The sequence below is a fragment of the Phyllostomus hastatus genome, unplaced genomic scaffold (assembly GCF_019186645.2).
Source record: "Phyllostomus hastatus isolate PE091 unplaced genomic scaffold, TTU_PhHast_1.1 phas_contig_37, whole genome shotgun sequence".
NCBI lineage: Eukaryota > Metazoa > Chordata > Mammalia > Chiroptera > Phyllostomidae > Phyllostomus > Phyllostomus hastatus.
In genome coordinates this window covers 4,154,776-4,171,500 of record NW_025333867.1, presented here as the reverse complement: position 1 = coordinate 4,171,500, position 16,725 = coordinate 4,154,776, and the positions used below count along the sequence as shown (strand labels likewise).

At 44.8% G+C, this 16,725-nt stretch overlaps 1 protein-coding gene across 1 annotated transcript in view; it reads right to left on the bottom strand.

Annotated features, from left to right (window-relative positions):
* BMP6 (bone morphogenetic protein 6) overlaps positions 1-15,936 on the bottom strand; it is a 173,437-nt gene extending 157,501 nt beyond the window's left edge. Inside the window, exon 1 of the mRNA XM_045841656.1 lies at positions 14,424-15,936. Within this exon, the coding sequence (XP_045697612.1) occupies positions 14,424-15,060 (637 nt within the window). The 5' untranslated portion in view covers positions 15,061-15,936. The remainder of the gene's footprint in view (positions 1-14,423) is intronic.
* Between the last annotated feature and the right edge of the window lie 789 nt (positions 15,937-16,725).

Below are 16,725 nucleotides of genomic sequence, written 5' to 3'. Positions count from 1 at the left end.
GAAGGGATAAAAAGCTCTCTGTTCCAGAACCTACCTGTCTCATTATACATAATTTAAGTACTGAAGAGTTGTTTAATTTTAAACAACTTTTCTAACAGTCTATAAAAAGAGAAACATCACATCTTGTATGTGCTTACTCTCAGCTGACATTTTTTCCAACCTATTTGGACACACTTGCACCCACTTAAGCAGTCTCTCTGATTGGCTGCTCAGAGTTTAATTCTGCCTGATTCATTTCAACAGTGGTCTAGAAGTACAGTGAGGCAATAATGCACGTATGTTCTGGGCAACCAACCAAGAGACCACCCCCTCCCTGGCCAGACTGTTCTGCTCCTGGGTAGGGGTATCTCAACCCTGCCCATTACTTTGATCTGTTTTTGGTTTTTAAATGCTCCCTGTTGCCTAGTGGAGAGCTAAGTGACTTTGCTTCAATAGACATTATGTCACCCCCTCAGCCCTTATGTAAACAGAATGTCTAACACCTTCACGATGTAAGCCAAACCAGCCGGCCTAAAGTAGAAGCTGACAAGATAAGTATTTTGCATCGGCACCTGCAGGAGGAGTCGTGCCTCCTCGCATGCAAACTTTTCTGCACAGCACAACCAGGACATTTAAATTTAGACTCAGCAGCACTCCTTTCTGACTCCTATTAATACTTATTAAAGTCATCATGACATCAGATAGATGGAAAATTATATTTCTTCTTCCTGAAGCCTTTTTTTCCTAACCCATCTAGAGAATAACAGAACATAAACTCTGTAAAGCGAAGGCTATGACTCTTTTTATAACCACTACTGTGAATGGAGGTGCATTCCTCATACTAGCACAGTGTTTCACAGTTTATAATTCCCTCATTGAAATGCTTGATGGCACTTGTCATGAGAGAAAGAAGACAGCACACATCAATTTTACTTTATTTTAGAGAAACTGGGCATCAATCATGTAAGACACCATGCTAGGTACAGGGTGGGGGAGGGGAGGAGGAGGAGGTATCACAATAAATAAAGCATTAAATAATGAAGAAGCAGAGAAGTTGGTGTTGAAGATGATTTGCCCAAATCCACACAGCTGCTGGGTGGCAGAGCCAAAACTGGAACTCAAAGCTCCCTACTCCATCCTCTAAGCTACACAGAGCTCATCTGCACATGTATGCCTGAAAGTAGAATGCCACTCTGTGGTGCTCTGTTCTAGGGAAAGTCAATGTTCTTGCAAAAAGTGGTAGCATGTGATAATTAAACTTCAGAAAGGCTTCCTTGATAAACTGGCATTTGAGCTAGGGTTTAAAGAGCAGATAGAACTGAGAACATGGAAGAGGGCAATTGCACGATGTAAATGGGATATATTATAAGAAAAGGCCAGAAAAAGGAAATCATGGAGCACAGTCAGTTGGCTGAATGATATGTATACAAAGAGGAGTAGAAGAACTGAAATTGAAAGGGAGTGGAAGTCAGATGGCATCTTAGCTTTATTCAGTAGGCTAGGGGTATCAAACTCATTTTCACTAGGAGCCACATCAGCCTCGAGGTTGCCTTCAAAGGGCCAAATGTAATTTTAGGACTGTATGAATGTAACTACTCCTTAACAGTGAAGGGAGAGCTTGGCACTGCTGAAGGGTAGAAACAAGGTGGAGGGCCGGATTCAGCCCATGGGGCTTGTGTTTGCCACCTGTGCAGTAGGCCATTAAGGTGATGGATGATTAAGAGTAGGATCCAATGAAGGTGATGGACAAGGGATAACAGATCACACCTGTGCTATAGAAAAAGAGAGCTGATGTTGATGCAAGGATAGACTGGCAGTAGAGGAGACTGGAGTAAAGTCAAGGCCAAGATCATAAAGCCTTCATCTAGGGCACTTGGGGAGAAAATGGAGAAAAGAGATGGGAGGATGGGAGTGATTGATTAGATGTGCAAGTGAGGTCAGAGATTGAAGTTGAACCTGAGTAGTTAGCACCCTGATTCTCAAACCTTAGTCACCACTCTTATCTCCAATTTGTAAAATGGAGATCCACACATGAGATCCAGAGACAGGGCAGGTCCAAAAGGGCAGGTTGGAACTGCATGTGAATAAATAGGCTAGGTCTGTGCTGATCAGCAAACTCTGTAATTGGCATGCAATAAAATAAATACAAAAATGGAAACTACCTATACAGTTTGGTAGCAATTTAACTGATAGTGTTGTATCAGTGGAATCTAATAATTAAAAATTGAGGCTTGATTTCATGTGCATTTGGTTTTATTCCATTTCACTTTTCTAGTAATTCTGGGGCAGGACCACACTTTGAATACATGGGTTAGCAAGAGAGGAGGAAAACATATGCTCAGAACTGAGAGACTTCCCTATAGCTGACATCTGGCCTCCTGAATACACCCGCTGCTGGGTTCTCCATCACCATAGTCAATGCTACCCTAACCAGGCCCCTGAGCTACCGTAGGGGTTCACCCAAAAGCCTGGTCCCTGCCCTTCACCATGCTCAATGGTTGTGTATTATCTCCTCACTCCTGTGGCTGGATATGCTCCCTCCACTTCAAATCCATGCCTATCTCAGCTCCATGTGTAGGCCTAGTGCCTTGTGCCAACCCTCCCAAATTGTTTGCTGTTTTCTAGGAAATGTCCCAAAATACAGTAGCAGTCTGTGGGATAGAAAAAGAACTGAAAGTAAGCAAGCAGCATTATAGAAGCTAAGGAGAGAATTTCTTAGAGGGATTATACAGCATGGGAAAAAGGAGTGTTAAGGTGATAAAGCTTTGGAGAGTGGAGGGTAAAGACTCAGAACAGAGTCATTAGCTACCTCTGATACAAGAATTTCAGCAGAGTGATGGGGACAGAAATCAGATGGCAAGAAGCAAGGATTAAGTGAATAGAAAGGAGAGAAAGCAGCTTCCCTGAATTAACTTCACAAAACTGTTCTATTATGTGCTGGGTGTTATTTGGAATAGTAATGGTACTCTAAATAATAGTTTTCTCCAAAAGTCTCCAAATTCTCCCCTATCTCACTGTCCACTAATGATTAATATAAATTTGCAGCTACAGAAGTCTCAGATTTTGCCCTGGCTGGTGTGGCTCAGTGGATTGAGTACCAGCCTGCAAACCAAAGGTTCGCTGGTTCGATTCCCGGTCAGGGCACATGCCTGGGTTGCAGGCCACATTCCCAGTGGGTGGCGTGTAAGAGGCAACTGCACATTGATCTTTCTCTCCCTCTCTTTCTCCATCCCTCCCCTTCTCTAAAAATAATTAAATAAAATCTTTTAAAAAAAAAGAAGTTTCAGTTTTTGCCTTGCTGATAATATAGAATAGGTGACATTAGTCACTCTTTAAGGCAAAAGGCCACAAAAATATGCAATAATTTTCTTGCAGAAAAATGCAGTTTTGACTTAAGCTTACAGAACATTTGGTAAAGGATAAGTGTGGGGGAAGAGTTGAGGGTAAACTGGAGTCTGCTTTTGTAAATTTTTTGTGTCCTACCTACATTGCCAGAATTTGACACAAAAACACAGGGAAGTATCTTTGCAATTTTTCTGAAGGATCAAATCATTTAAACTTGAATGTTACAAGATGCCAATGGGATCACCAGCAACCCAAAATGCCCAGATGCTTGTTCTCAATATTAGAAAAGATATCTGCCTATTTTGATTATTATTTCCTAAAATAAATATAGGGATAAGATATAGGATAAAGGCCAGTCACAAATGCAAAGAGCAGGCTTGAGCCCCGAGTTCTCTGATCCAAGAAAACCATTCACAAACATCTTCACCAAATTCCATTCATAAGGATGTTCAAACTGTATAAGAAAAGCATGAAGAGCAATGGCATTGATGAAAGATGGGAATTTTCACTGCCCTTCTTGTGTGTTAGGACTGAGTATTTCATTCCCTGGTTTAGACAACTGGTTAAAAGCTCTGGATATATTCAACTGACATGATTGTGGTGATGGTTTCACAGATATACATATATGTCAAAGCTTATCACATTGTACACTTTAAATAAGCAGCTTATTTTATGTCACTTATACCTCAAGAAAGCTGTTTAAAATAAGTAATCACTCAGAGATATACAACAGGGAACATTCTTAGAACTGATTTCTGAGTATCATCCAGTCTGGGGTTTCTCTACTGTGTTGCAGGGAAGTAAGAGGCCGTAGCAACCAGGGTCCCACCAAGAAAAGAGAAAGCCCTGCAAGTGCTCACAGCAGAGGGAATTTAATAAAGGAAGCTGGTGGCATAGCAGTGGGAGAGCCAAGCAGCCAACCAGGTCATGGACTAGCATGACCCACAGTTAACAACAGCAGAAAGCCCCTTCCACCAACAGGAAGGAGGGGAGAGCCTGGGGCCACAGTGGAAGGTGGTGCAGGGCAGCCCTTCCAGTGAGAGCTGGACCCACAGAAGAGCAGAGTCACCTGGAAATGCAGCTTTGTGGGGTCTCACCCTGGGAATCAGTAGTGGATGTGGGAGCAGAGGCCTGGGTCTGACACAAGGGCCTTTCAGAAAATAGGGGTTACAGAATAAAAGTAAGTTCAAAAAACTATTAAAACAAGAAAGGAAACTTCTTTACCACTGGTCTTGTTAGGGCTTTGAATCCTAATAGACTTGAAAATCTCAAAGAGAGAAATATGGCATAAAGTGCTTCTGTGATCATCTTTCACAGAGCATGTTGGAAAGGTCATGCTCCGTGAGACACTATTTGGAAAATGCAATACTCACATTTTACAGAAAAGGAAATTTGGCTAAGTGGCTTGAACAAGATATTATAAAAAGAGATAATACTAACACTAGAGACTAGACTCAAGCTTCCTGGATCTTAAACATGTGTTCTTTCCACAACTTTGTATTGAATAGGCCTTAAGCACTTCCTAGCAGCATCAAGAAAACCAGCTACTTAACCATTCCAGTGAGCAATGAGTCACTTTGGTGGTATAAACTACCAGGCTTCATGGAATGAGTACAATCTTCTGTTAGATTAAGAATAACTAGGGCACCAACACTATGTCAAAAGACAAATGTAAAAGAGGAAATATATGCCATAGAATTGCTAAATGTACTAATGGTAGGAAACAAAGAGAAGGAAAGGAAATACAAGAGAGAAAGAAGGAAACTAACCTCTACTGGGGACCACCTATATCCTTGCAGCTACGCTAGTGTCTGCATCTTCTTATGACCACACATGTGCGTGTGTAACAATAGCGTCTAACAACCTTAATTAAGTAGAAAGAATAACCAAGGTGCCACATTTGTGGGACTAGTTCCCAAAGCTGGTGTTAAGGGATTCTGCCCTAGATAGACACCATAAAAATGCAAAGGTCTTTTCCATGGCCCTCTGGGAGAAACAACTCTCCTAATACCTTCAGCCAAAGGCACCTATGTGCTCCTCAGTATTAGCCCATTTCACTCTTGGCTCAGGTCAACATCTATCCTGTCAGAGAGGTAGTTAAACCACAGCACATACTAAGGCAAATGTGAAACAAAGCTGAATTTCTCAAGCCCCACCCTCAAAAGTGCTCATAAGTGCTCATAAGTGCCATGGCCCAAGCTCTTCCCTCTTTCTGGGGTTTCATCTTTGCAGAGGTGGAGGCATAGGGGAGGACATAAGAGGTTAGTAATTTAACTGGAATTCATAGTTGACAGGGAGATGTCATATCTCACCTGTACAGTACTTGTAAAGAAATGCTCACCAGTTCCCAAATATCACAAATGCATTGCTAGCTATTTGTTCAATAGCACTCTTTGTAGTTACCATGTTGCTTGCTTATATTATAGAATTTTCCCATTTATTTACCATTAATCTGTGTAGCCCTTTCTCATAGAAAACAGCTCAAAGCAAATGAGCCTAATCTATACATCACTTACAAAGACCTCTGAATTTATGGAGTCTTTACAAATTTAGTTTTAATCTGATCTAAACAGTCTTTCCTGAGGAAACCTCTAAAGTTCTCTGATCCTACCTTTAGGGCCAGTAAAAGGTATTTTTGTGAGTTTCTCAAGCCAAAAGTCACACTAAGTTTTAGTATACATTTCCATAAACAAAGAAGAAATATTTAACCCCTCCCCTACCAACTCCCCAAATTCCAATAATTTACAAGCACAGAATTCCTATAATTCTTATTCATTCTTCAGTCTTCTTTCTTTTACTCCCCAAATCCTGCCGAGCATGGAGGGCACAAGCCAGGGAGAAATTTAATCACTCATATCTCTCTGCCTGAGGGATTGTCTAGGTACTATGGTGACAGACACCTCACTGAAAGTATGTGGAAGAAAAAAGATTTTTAAACTCCTAGATGAGAGAGAGGGAGATTTCTACTAGATCTGCTGTCCATAAACAGAAGCACAAAACAAGGTGCTCATATTCATTCAAAATTACTCATTTATACACTCATGTGGTAAAACACCAGAAACGAAATAATACTCGACAAAGGCATGTTATTTCTATTTCCTCAAACTCTATATATTTTGAATTTTAAGATTTTTATTGAGTTGTTTTTCTAGTTAAAGGTACAGCAGGCCTTTGAGGTCAGTGAAACTACTCTGTCATTGGATGGATGGATGTTGTTATACATTTGTCCTAGCCCATAGAATGTCTCACGCCAATAGTGAACTGTAATATAAACTATGACCTTTGGGTGATAATGACATATTAATGCAGGTTTGTCAATTGTAACAAAGGTACCACGCAGGTTGGGGATGTTGCTAGGAAGGGCAACTCTTCCCTTCCTGGTAGGCAGTTTATGGGAAATGGCTGTACCTTTCACTTAATTTTTCTGTAGGCCTATAACTGCTCTAATAAATAAAATTTTTTAAAAATGCATAGCTTCTGTTTTTAACTTATTCTGATATGGGTGTTCAAATAAAATCTGGAAAAACAAAGTCAAGAAAAACTTTTAGTGCTTAGTTTTATAGCTTACAAAGCTCTGTTTTCAGAATATTTAAACATACTTCACAGATTTAAATGAAGGGAGAGAAAATAACTGGTCTCAGAGATTAAGCCAGGCTGATTATAAAAATCTCCCGGCCGAATCAGCACATAAAATAGCTCACACCAATGATATGGTTAGTTTATGCTCTGCTGATACACATATCTGAATTTTTTGCCAGCCTGTGTTCATGTACAGGAAACCCACAAGACTGTAAACACAGGAACAACAATCAACAAACGCAGATGTTTAAGGCTGGAAGTCACATTCTGGAAAAGGTGAAAAGGGTAAGTGGCAGAAGAGTCATAATAAGGATCTCGGGGGATATCAAGGTTCAGCGCAGAGAGGGCGCAGGGGCTCTGCTGCTGGGCACTGTTTTCTGCCTGCTGTGAGCCACTGCACTCCTCCCGCCCCCAACCCCCCGTCCCCCATCCCACCACCATCACCCGGCTCTCCGATGATGAGAAAACAATCTGAACCTAAAACCAGCACTACGGAGCAATGATGTTTTGGGCCTAGGACAATCCCAATCTATCTAGCAGGATCAGTAATCAAGGGTGTGTGCCCAGGAACCTGAAAGTCAGGAAGACTCTCCCACTCAGAACCAGAATCTCATTCTGCAAAAATGTTTGAAGCAGAGTCTTCAACCCAGTCTTTCGGGACTGGGTTAGAGATAACAAAACCGTGGGGACCTATCAAGGAATTACCTGATGTAATTTAGATATCATCTCTATTATGGACCCAGTCTCTTTAATAATAGGCATGGGAAGGGCAGGAAGAGAATCGGTGCCTGCAGACATCAGAGGAACAATGCCACTCTGAGCAATGTGGTTTTCAACTCACTTTCAGAGCAGAAAAAAAATTCTTAGGGGTCAACAATCCTTCCACATATCAGATGTTTATAGATATGCATAGCTTTTTCCTTGCTAAAATCAGAATTCTAGAAGAGAATGCTATCCACTAGCAGACAACTCACAAAAGTCCAGATTTGGTCATCCTAGCTATACTCCAAGGCTGTGCTCCTGCATGCTTTTGTAATTACTCCTCAGTCATCCACTCATGCCTGACCAACAACCCTATGGCCCTACTCCCTTGATGCATTAGGATTTCTTTGTGGTTCTCCTGGCTGTCCCTCAGCCTTCAGATGTAACAGCAGTGAAGAGAAACTGATCCTGAATAAATGTAACACATTTAACTGCAAATACAAGAGGCTAGATGACATGCAAGAACCTTTAAAGCTCTAAATTCTATGATCTATGAATAATGCAAATTTACCAATAATTTCAAACTTCCTATCAATGATAGAGAAAGCCCAACATAAAAATGGGTTGTTTGTTGCTGGGCACGTTTCCCAAAAAAACAACATTATGGAAGGTAGCTGTGGCCTCAGCCATCTCCAGAGTCTAACTTTATCCATAAGGGTACTGAAATACTAGGTGCTTACAGTGGGGAAAAAAATGTAGAGAACAATATATTCAAAACTTCACTGATCAAACAAAAAAATCCAATCAACTTCAGTGAACTACAATGTCATTTATTTCTAATGCTTATAGGTAGAGAAAATTAGCAGGTATAACTCTGAAGTTCTGACAATTTCTGGCATTCTCAAAAACATTAGAGGTTAACAGCCCTAGTTCTTTAGTAACTCTATTTTTTACTAAAACAGGAATGGTTTTCCAGCTCCTTGACACAAGTGTCATCGGCTCCATGTATTCCGGGTGAGACTGGAGCCACTTTCTGGCTCACAAGTTTCCAGGGGGCAAGCAGTGGGAAAGAGATGGAGCCACAGTGTTGGAGAAGAGGTGAGGGGATTATGAAAGGAAAACCATGTTTGAATAAAAGCAACTTCACTGTCATGATGAAATCAGAGACAGGACAACAGAATTCACTAGCTCTTGGTGGGGAACACAAAAGAAGACTGCAGCTGTCCCCCACACGAGCCCCTGGGTGACCCAGCTGGTGGCTGGGCTAAGCAAGGGCCTCAGGGAGGATGGGACAGAAAGGTTAATGTATAATAGCTGTTTGCATGCATGGGGACTCTGCAAACTGTTGCTGTCTTAAGGAGTTTCTATATTGACTTCTACTTCTGTTATTCAGGTATTTAAAGAAGCTTCTAATCAGGAACAAAATTATCTGAGTAAAATATTGTCTACTATCCTTCCACTGATGGAAGCACTAAAGTGATGTGACTAAAATTCAAAAAGGATGGGGGGGAGGGGGAGAGAATAAGACTCACAGTAGAAAAACTAGGAGAAAACAGTAATGGCTTTAAGTTAAGGAAAAATTAAGCATTACATGGAGTAATTCATTTTTAAATACAGGACGGGAAGCAGAGTAAATTACTGACTTGGGGAAAAGTTTCAGAAAGCTGATTAATCATCCCAGAAATTTTACCCTCTTTGTTTTCCTTTTCTAACTCAGCATTTAAGCAGATGAGGTGAGGCGAAGATGACAGAGCTGTTATCTTTAAGAGTCTGCTCTACTACCTTTGATACCCAATATTCACCCACCTACCCACTCCCTACCCCCCACCATATTCAAGTAGAATATTAATTTGAAACCCGATATGTAAAGTAGCTAAACTCAGAACACACAGTGATGAAACAGAATCATTACATGCTGACCCTTAGGGGTTATTTTTCACTTACTTCATTGTACCACTGAGAATCCTTTTGTCCATGCAAATCAGAGGTAAGCTCTTCAGAAGAGGAACTGAGCATGATTCAGCATATTTAAAAAGGATTTATACCCATTCTTAGAAGGAGAACCAGAGGAAACACCATCTGAGGTCTAAACAATGATATCTGCTTGCCCTTTGATCTGAGTTTAAGAACACTTTGTACAACTTTTTTGTTGAAATACCACTGAATTTCACATTTACTATTTTAAATCTCTTCAGGAAAAAAATCTACTCTCTTTGAACCACTCTCTCCAAACTATTTTTGCTGTGAGTAGTTTGCAGGCATGGGTTTATTTGCTAACAAAAACCTTCCTTCTTAAGTACAGGCAGCTTAAAAGAAAAATAGTACCACTGATCCTATGGTCATGAGAAAAAGACAGTATAGTGTATCTGGTTACACATATGAGTAAGGAATATTTCCATTTTCCTTCTAATTTATGTTTCCCAAGAGTAATCTTGTCAGAAGATTGCCAGTATTTTCAGTACTAGTTTCTTATTACTTGTACTAATACATACTGATTCTTTTTTTGAGCATAATTTGAGTTTTTTATTTCATTTTACCCTAGCATCTGGAGTTCAACACTTCATTAATTCAAAATAAATAAATGAAGTCTGAAATGCAGAGATTTAAAGAAACCTTTGCACTGGTTTGAAATGTAATACATATTACAAATTAATATACATATGGGTAACTAATGCAAAAGAAGTTTATTAATCAATCATGATAGACATCAAATACCATGAAACCTCAATATCCTAAATGTCTTCACTTATTTACTTATAGGTGTACCATCTCTAAATTATCACATTAGTGAAATATAAATTTTAAGTAAGAGATATGCCTATGTTTTCATTAACTCAATTTTTATTAAGCAGCTCTTATGTGCTCGGCATTATGTAAGGAACTTACATTACAACAGTAGATAAGCCTGGTTGCCTTTTGCAGCTGATATCCTAGAGCGGTGACAAATAAATGAGTAAGCAAATTTAAAAAGAAAAAAATATACCCCTTGTGATAAGTGCAACCAAGGAAATAAACAGGGTGCTCTGATGGTGAAGGAATAGGGGGTGGGGTGGGGGGACCTCTGACTCCTGTGGAGTGGTTAGAGAAAAGTTCTCTCAGAAGGTGAATTTTGAGCTAAGACCCAAAGGGTATTTCAGGATACTTCTCCAAGGTCACCAAATTGGCAGCCTTGTTTATTAGGCTGCCAAGACATTTTTAGCATTAGAAAACAAGTAGAAAATGGCATCTGTGGCCCTGATTGAATGCAGGTTCATGAGTGCACCAGCTTCCCCCAGCACTCTGCACAACAACCAGTTAGCACTTGGGAGGTTACACACCCCCAGCATGTTCACCTGGAGAGAGTTTAAAACAGTCAGCCCAAACAACAGTGACCAGCATTTGGGATATGCAAGAGAAATTAATGCTGTTGAGTCATACTTCCTGATAAGCACTCTAGCCGACAAGGATCAGGGATTTTTACATGTATTTCTTTAAAAAAAAAGATTTTATTCATTTTTAGAGAGAAGGAAGGGAGAGAGAAAGTGAAGGAAAGAAAACATCCGTGTGTGAGAGAAACATGGATCGGTTGCTGGGGACCTGGCCCATAACCCAGGCATGTGCCCTGACTGGGAATCAAACCAATCACCTTTCGATTCTCAGGCCAGCACTCAATCCACTGAGTCACACCAGCCAGGGCTAAATGTATCTCATGAGTAAATTATTCCTCAGCCCCAAGGAAAAATGATTTTTACAGCTATGTTTCCCTTACACTTCCAGTTTATAATCTGTCTAACTCAATGGGTGTAAGAGTAGTTTAAAACACAAAACTGTAACATGGATCTTTCTGTAGGCTCTCTAATAGAAAAGTCATGCAATGCAGCAGCTAACATGCCATCAACACAGATTAGGAAATCTGTGGAATTCTTCCAACATTCTTATTTAAAGAATCCACATTGCTAAGCAATTACTTTCTTCAAATGAACTGTCCTTCTACTCAGAGCCATTTTAGCCTCTTATTATGTATGAATCCTTTTCCTACTGAGAAATGGATTAAGATTAAATTGCTTGACTAGCAGGTGGCATGGCTTTATGACTTCAATTCCATTTACCTGGAAAAGGTTTCCTTCTCTAAGTACCCAGGTGGAGTCCAGGTCTGGACCTACAGATTAGTACGTATAACTTATAGTCAGAAAGCCCAGTGACTTGACATAAGGAGCTTGGGGCAGAGTTCCCTACCCATGAATTTCTTTCAGTTCCATGTCAGCCTGGGAGGGAGGGGAGGGGGGAGGATTGAAATTAACATTAGTATTGTTGAATTCTCTTGGAATATGTAAATTTTCAGTGGTATTTTTTGGATCTTTAACAATCCTTTATGAAAAAATGAAAGTATCCCTAGGGAGACACTATGTTAAACCATCACTTTAGCAGGGTTAGTTGGCAAACAACTTCAAGCAGTGGGACTCAGAAGCAATGTGTATCTGTAGACCAGGAAAGGTCAGAAAAGCGAGGAGGAGAATTTGGAGGTCATTAAGCACCATAAATCTCAGGGTACTTTACAAACTTGCCTCAGGCCAACTCTCACAATTTCAAATACCATCTAAGGCAGTAGTTCCCAAACATTGAGATCACTTGGGGATCTTTAAAAATACTGATACCTGGGCTATACCACATACATTCAGATTTAATTGATATGGGTACCACTTGGGCATCTAGATTTTTTTTTTAAGCACCCAGCTGACTCAAACGTGTAGCACCGTTTGGGAGCCATTAACATACGGAAGCACTGCTCTTAATCACGTATTGGGATGATTTATTGACTTCCTTCAGACAACAGAATTTCCTATGCCAGTGCTTGTTGATCATGGTAGCACATTAAAAAAGCCTGAGGCACTGAGAAAACGAAAGAAGGAGAGAAAGGAAGGGAAGGAAGAGAGACCACCCTCAAAGCCTCCGACTTACTTGCTGCAGGGAGAAGCCCTAGCATCCCGTAGTTCTGTTAAGTGTCCTCAGGTATGCTAATGGGCAGCCAAGGTTGAGAATCCCGGTCCCAACCCAGGAACTGTTTTTCGGCAGACTACAACAAGATTCTCTGCTTCCACTTTGTCCAGGTTGGGACTACCCACAAGAGGCAATAAAACATTTCCCCAAGACCGTCAGGGAAATCTGGAGGTGGGGGGTGAGGTAGCAGGCAAGAGGCGGAATTTACTAAGCCAGAAGAATCAGAGATGTTAGAATAAGGAACAGCGCTTGTCCTCTGTACCCCGCCCCCCATATTTTATTGACTGGCAGGAGAATTTCATTAGAATGCTTCCTGGAAGTAGCTCAACCTTGGATTTGGTTCCAATAAATTGTGAAAATTTTTGTCCAATGAGAACCCCTCGCACTGCAAGTAGCAGGATTGGTAGGCCTTGAGCCTGTGAGATTCTGATTCATGAATTTCCCAGGAGGATTTCTGCACCACTCGGATGTCAATCGTCCTACTGCACATCCCCACCCCCTACACCCCCATTCTTCCTTTCTGCCCCTAAAATTCAGCGGAGTTAAGGATCATCTTATAGATAGATTTGTAAAGAACTCGCCAGGATATTTTACATGGTAGTCATTCAAGTAAATAATGTCCTTAAATGACGGACGGAGGTCTTTGACTTGGCTTGGCGACGTTTGTGCTTCTTTGGCAAGTGTCTGCTAAGCCACTTTGGGGCCTTGGCAGAGCCACGTGTCCTAGGGGAAAGGAGACGCACCTTACAGTGCCGCTGCACCCACTCCGGGCGTGGCTACTGCACCCTGATTTCTTCCGGTGGAGAGTACGTCCCCATCATCCCTTTGTGTGCGTTAAACTGAGCCAGCTTATGAACGAAGAAGTGCACAAATTGGCGGCATTGACTGGGGGTGGGGGTGGGGGGAGCCTTCCTTACCGCCTTCTCATTTACAGATTAGAAAACTTGGGAGTGGGGGGGGGGGAGGCTACCTAACTTCGTCGGGGTTTGCCACAGCCACTTGTGGCGGAGCCCGATTTAGCCGCCCTTAAATTTCCATTCTGTTGCCTGGTAACCGGTTCAGACCAGCTCAGCGCCCAACTCCGGCACCCCAACCCGCACGCTTTCTGTGCTCGTAAAGCTTGGGCAGCGTTGATCAGAAGTTCAGCCTTCGGGGGCAATGGCCAAAGGCTTGTGACAAACGTTACTGGATTGGTTACCCGGGAGTTAGGCTAGAGATCCAGCCCCAAACCAGCTCCAGCCCCGCCAGGCCGGAACTGGAGCGCCTTCCGCGGTCCTTTTAGGCACCTTCCTCTGTAACCTTCCTTCCCCAGTTCCGTGGATGCCACCTAACACAACCACATAAAGCTTCCAAAGCTCTCAGCTGCTGTCGGACTCCCTAAAAGTCCTGGTGGGAAAACTGGCGCTCAGGGCGGTAAGAGCGCAAAAGGAAACAGGCGGGGAAAGAGTGTCGAAGGGCCTTCTCGTTCCCAACTGACTACACTCGGGCTGGACCTTCTCCCAAGTCTAGTTAACTTGGCCCAAGCCGCGCACTCGCACTCTTGGGGAAATCGCGCTGAACGTGCTCTGGGCGCCCGCAAAGACGCACCTGCGTGGCGCTGCACCTCAACCAGTGAGTGCTGGAGCCAGAGACTGCCGCCAGGACTGCAGCTATGGGGGCTGCACGTGCTGCCCACGGCCGCGCAGGTGGCAGGAGCGGGGGCCGCCCATTCTCGCGTTCCCACCTCGCCAGCCCCCACTCGAGCGCCAAGGGCTCTTCCACCCTCTCAGCCTGCACAGTCCCAAGCCCGGAACACTGGTAAATGGGGATTGTTCTCGTTGTACGCTACCCCAGATCCTTACCCAGGTTCACAAAGCTCATGACCATGTCTGCGTCGTTGAGGAAGGCGCTATCCTGCGCGCTGGTCAGTTGGGACATGCCGCTGCCGCCAGGTCCTGGGGCCAGGAGGCTCTTGTGGTTGTGGGGACGCACCGCTCCCAGAGGCTGCTGCCGGGGATGGGACGCATCGGCCCCTCTCCGGGGCCCAGACTGCCACCTCTCCTCGTCCGACGGCCAGCCCTCGTCGTCGTCGTCGTTGTCGCTGGACAGGGCGTTGTACAGATCCAGCATAAAGAGCGGCGCGGACTTTAGCCGCCCAGGAGGCGGCTCCCCTGGAGGCTGCTGCTGCGGGAGTGCAGCGGGCTGCGGAGGCTGGAGGCCGTGCAGGGGTCGGGGCCGGTGAGGGAGCCCCAGGACCGAGAGGATCTCCTTCTGCATCTCCCTCTTCTCGTGTGTCTTGAGCCGGCGGTAGAGGAAGCCGGAGGAGGACGGTGGCGGCTGCTCCGCACGGCGCGGGCTCCCACCATCCGCAAGCAGCGCCCCACGGCCGGTGGCGGCGGCGGCGAGCAGGGGCGGCCGCAGCGGCGGGGGCCCACAGCAACTGCACAGCAGCCCCCACCACCAGCACAGCCACTGCGCCCTCCGTCCCAGCCCCGGCATTCCCGCCCGGCCGGGCTGGCCCCGTGGGCCCCGCGAGGCGTGGAGCCGGGGAGCGAGGCCGGAGCGTGGCCGGAGCGCTGCCGCTGTGGCCCTTGGCGAGAACAGCCCCCGCCACCTCTCGGCGGGCTCGCTTCCCCTTCCTGGCCCTCAGTCCTTATCTCTCATGGTCCACTGGGGCGCCCCCAATTGCCCAGGATGGGGGGAGGGGGGTAGGCGGCGAAGGAGATCACCGGGAGAACCACACGCCCGCGCAGGTCCCTAGAAGCGCGAAGTACAGGCCAGGTGCGTCAGAGTCCGGGCTGAGCTGTGGCCAGCGCCCTCGTTCTACGCAGGTCACCGAGAGGTAGCTCTCCGGCCTCGCTGCCCGCTCACGTGCGCTAATTCGCGCCCCGCTGAGTGGGACCGGGAGGCGGCAGGGAGCGGGACCGCTCACGGGCTGGAGGTGATGCCGGGCAGCATCGCCGCGCACGTCTTTCCTTGGCTCGCACAGCGGCTGAGAAGTTTACCCCGCCGTAGGGCCCAGGCTGCTGTAACAAGGAGTCCTCAGATGCCAATCTTCTGTGTGAGGCTTAACTCCCTTCTCGCTCACAAATCCTCGCCCCTCCACCCTCGGCACTGTCGCTCCCCCTCAAAATCTCCGCGCGCTGCTCTGTTCCCCAAGCGGAGGCGGCAAGGATCTTCCGTTCCGTGTAGTGATCTCCCGGCTGCCCAGCAAACTCCACTCACAGAAAGGACGAGAGGGAAGTGGGCCGGTGTTCGGAGCAGTGACTGCGGTGTCGGCGCGCCGGAATTCGCAGACTCCCGCCTCTGGACGCTGCGCTCCCCGCAGCAGCCAACGTGGGCTTTCTGGTGCGCTTCTCGCTCAGGTACCACACTCCAGCCCACTGGACTCCCCGCCCCCTCGGGTTACGGGCAGGCGGGCAACCAATAGAGAGGCTCGTTTCTCTCATATTTAAAGAGGCCCACCCCTCCTTTCACTCCCTCTCTCCCGAGAAGCGCAGCCTGGGCAGTGCATAAGTTTCAAGTGCACATAGAATTTTAGGAGGTACCCAAGGAACTGCAAGGTAGCAAAGGCAAAGAAGTCCTCACTAGTGAAAATGACCTGATCGGTTCAGCACCTCAGTGTGAACCTTACTCTTTTACGATCACGCAAATTGATGCTTTAAATAAGAGCAAAACCAGCTGTTAAGTCAATGCTGCCTGGATTGAGGAAGAACCGAAAAGTGATAGTTTTCCCATTCTTGTCTTAGTTTCTCTTATTGATGTAAAATAGGCTTTCAGCAGACACGTGGCTTTCAAAGGCAGCTGCCGCAAGTTAGGACGCACCCTCCCAGAAGCTGCTCACAAACTGGCCTCGGAGAGGGCCAAATATAAGCCAGACCCAGTGTCTGGAGGGTTCGGGCATGTGCCAAATATTTTGACTTATCTCTTCATTTGGTCTTTGGCTTGGCTTCTTAAGCTAGCACCCCCCAAAAAGAGGCTGTAATCATATATATAATTAAAAAGCCCCCCTCCCTTCCTGAAAATGTTTCAGTGCTTCTCCAGTTTGTTAACATTGCTTTTAACTGTATTGAATGAAATACAGTAGATTCTGGATGCTCTATGCCAGATAAATAAAACTTAAGGCGAGGTGGTAAAGCTAATTCCCGTACGGGTAGGAACTTG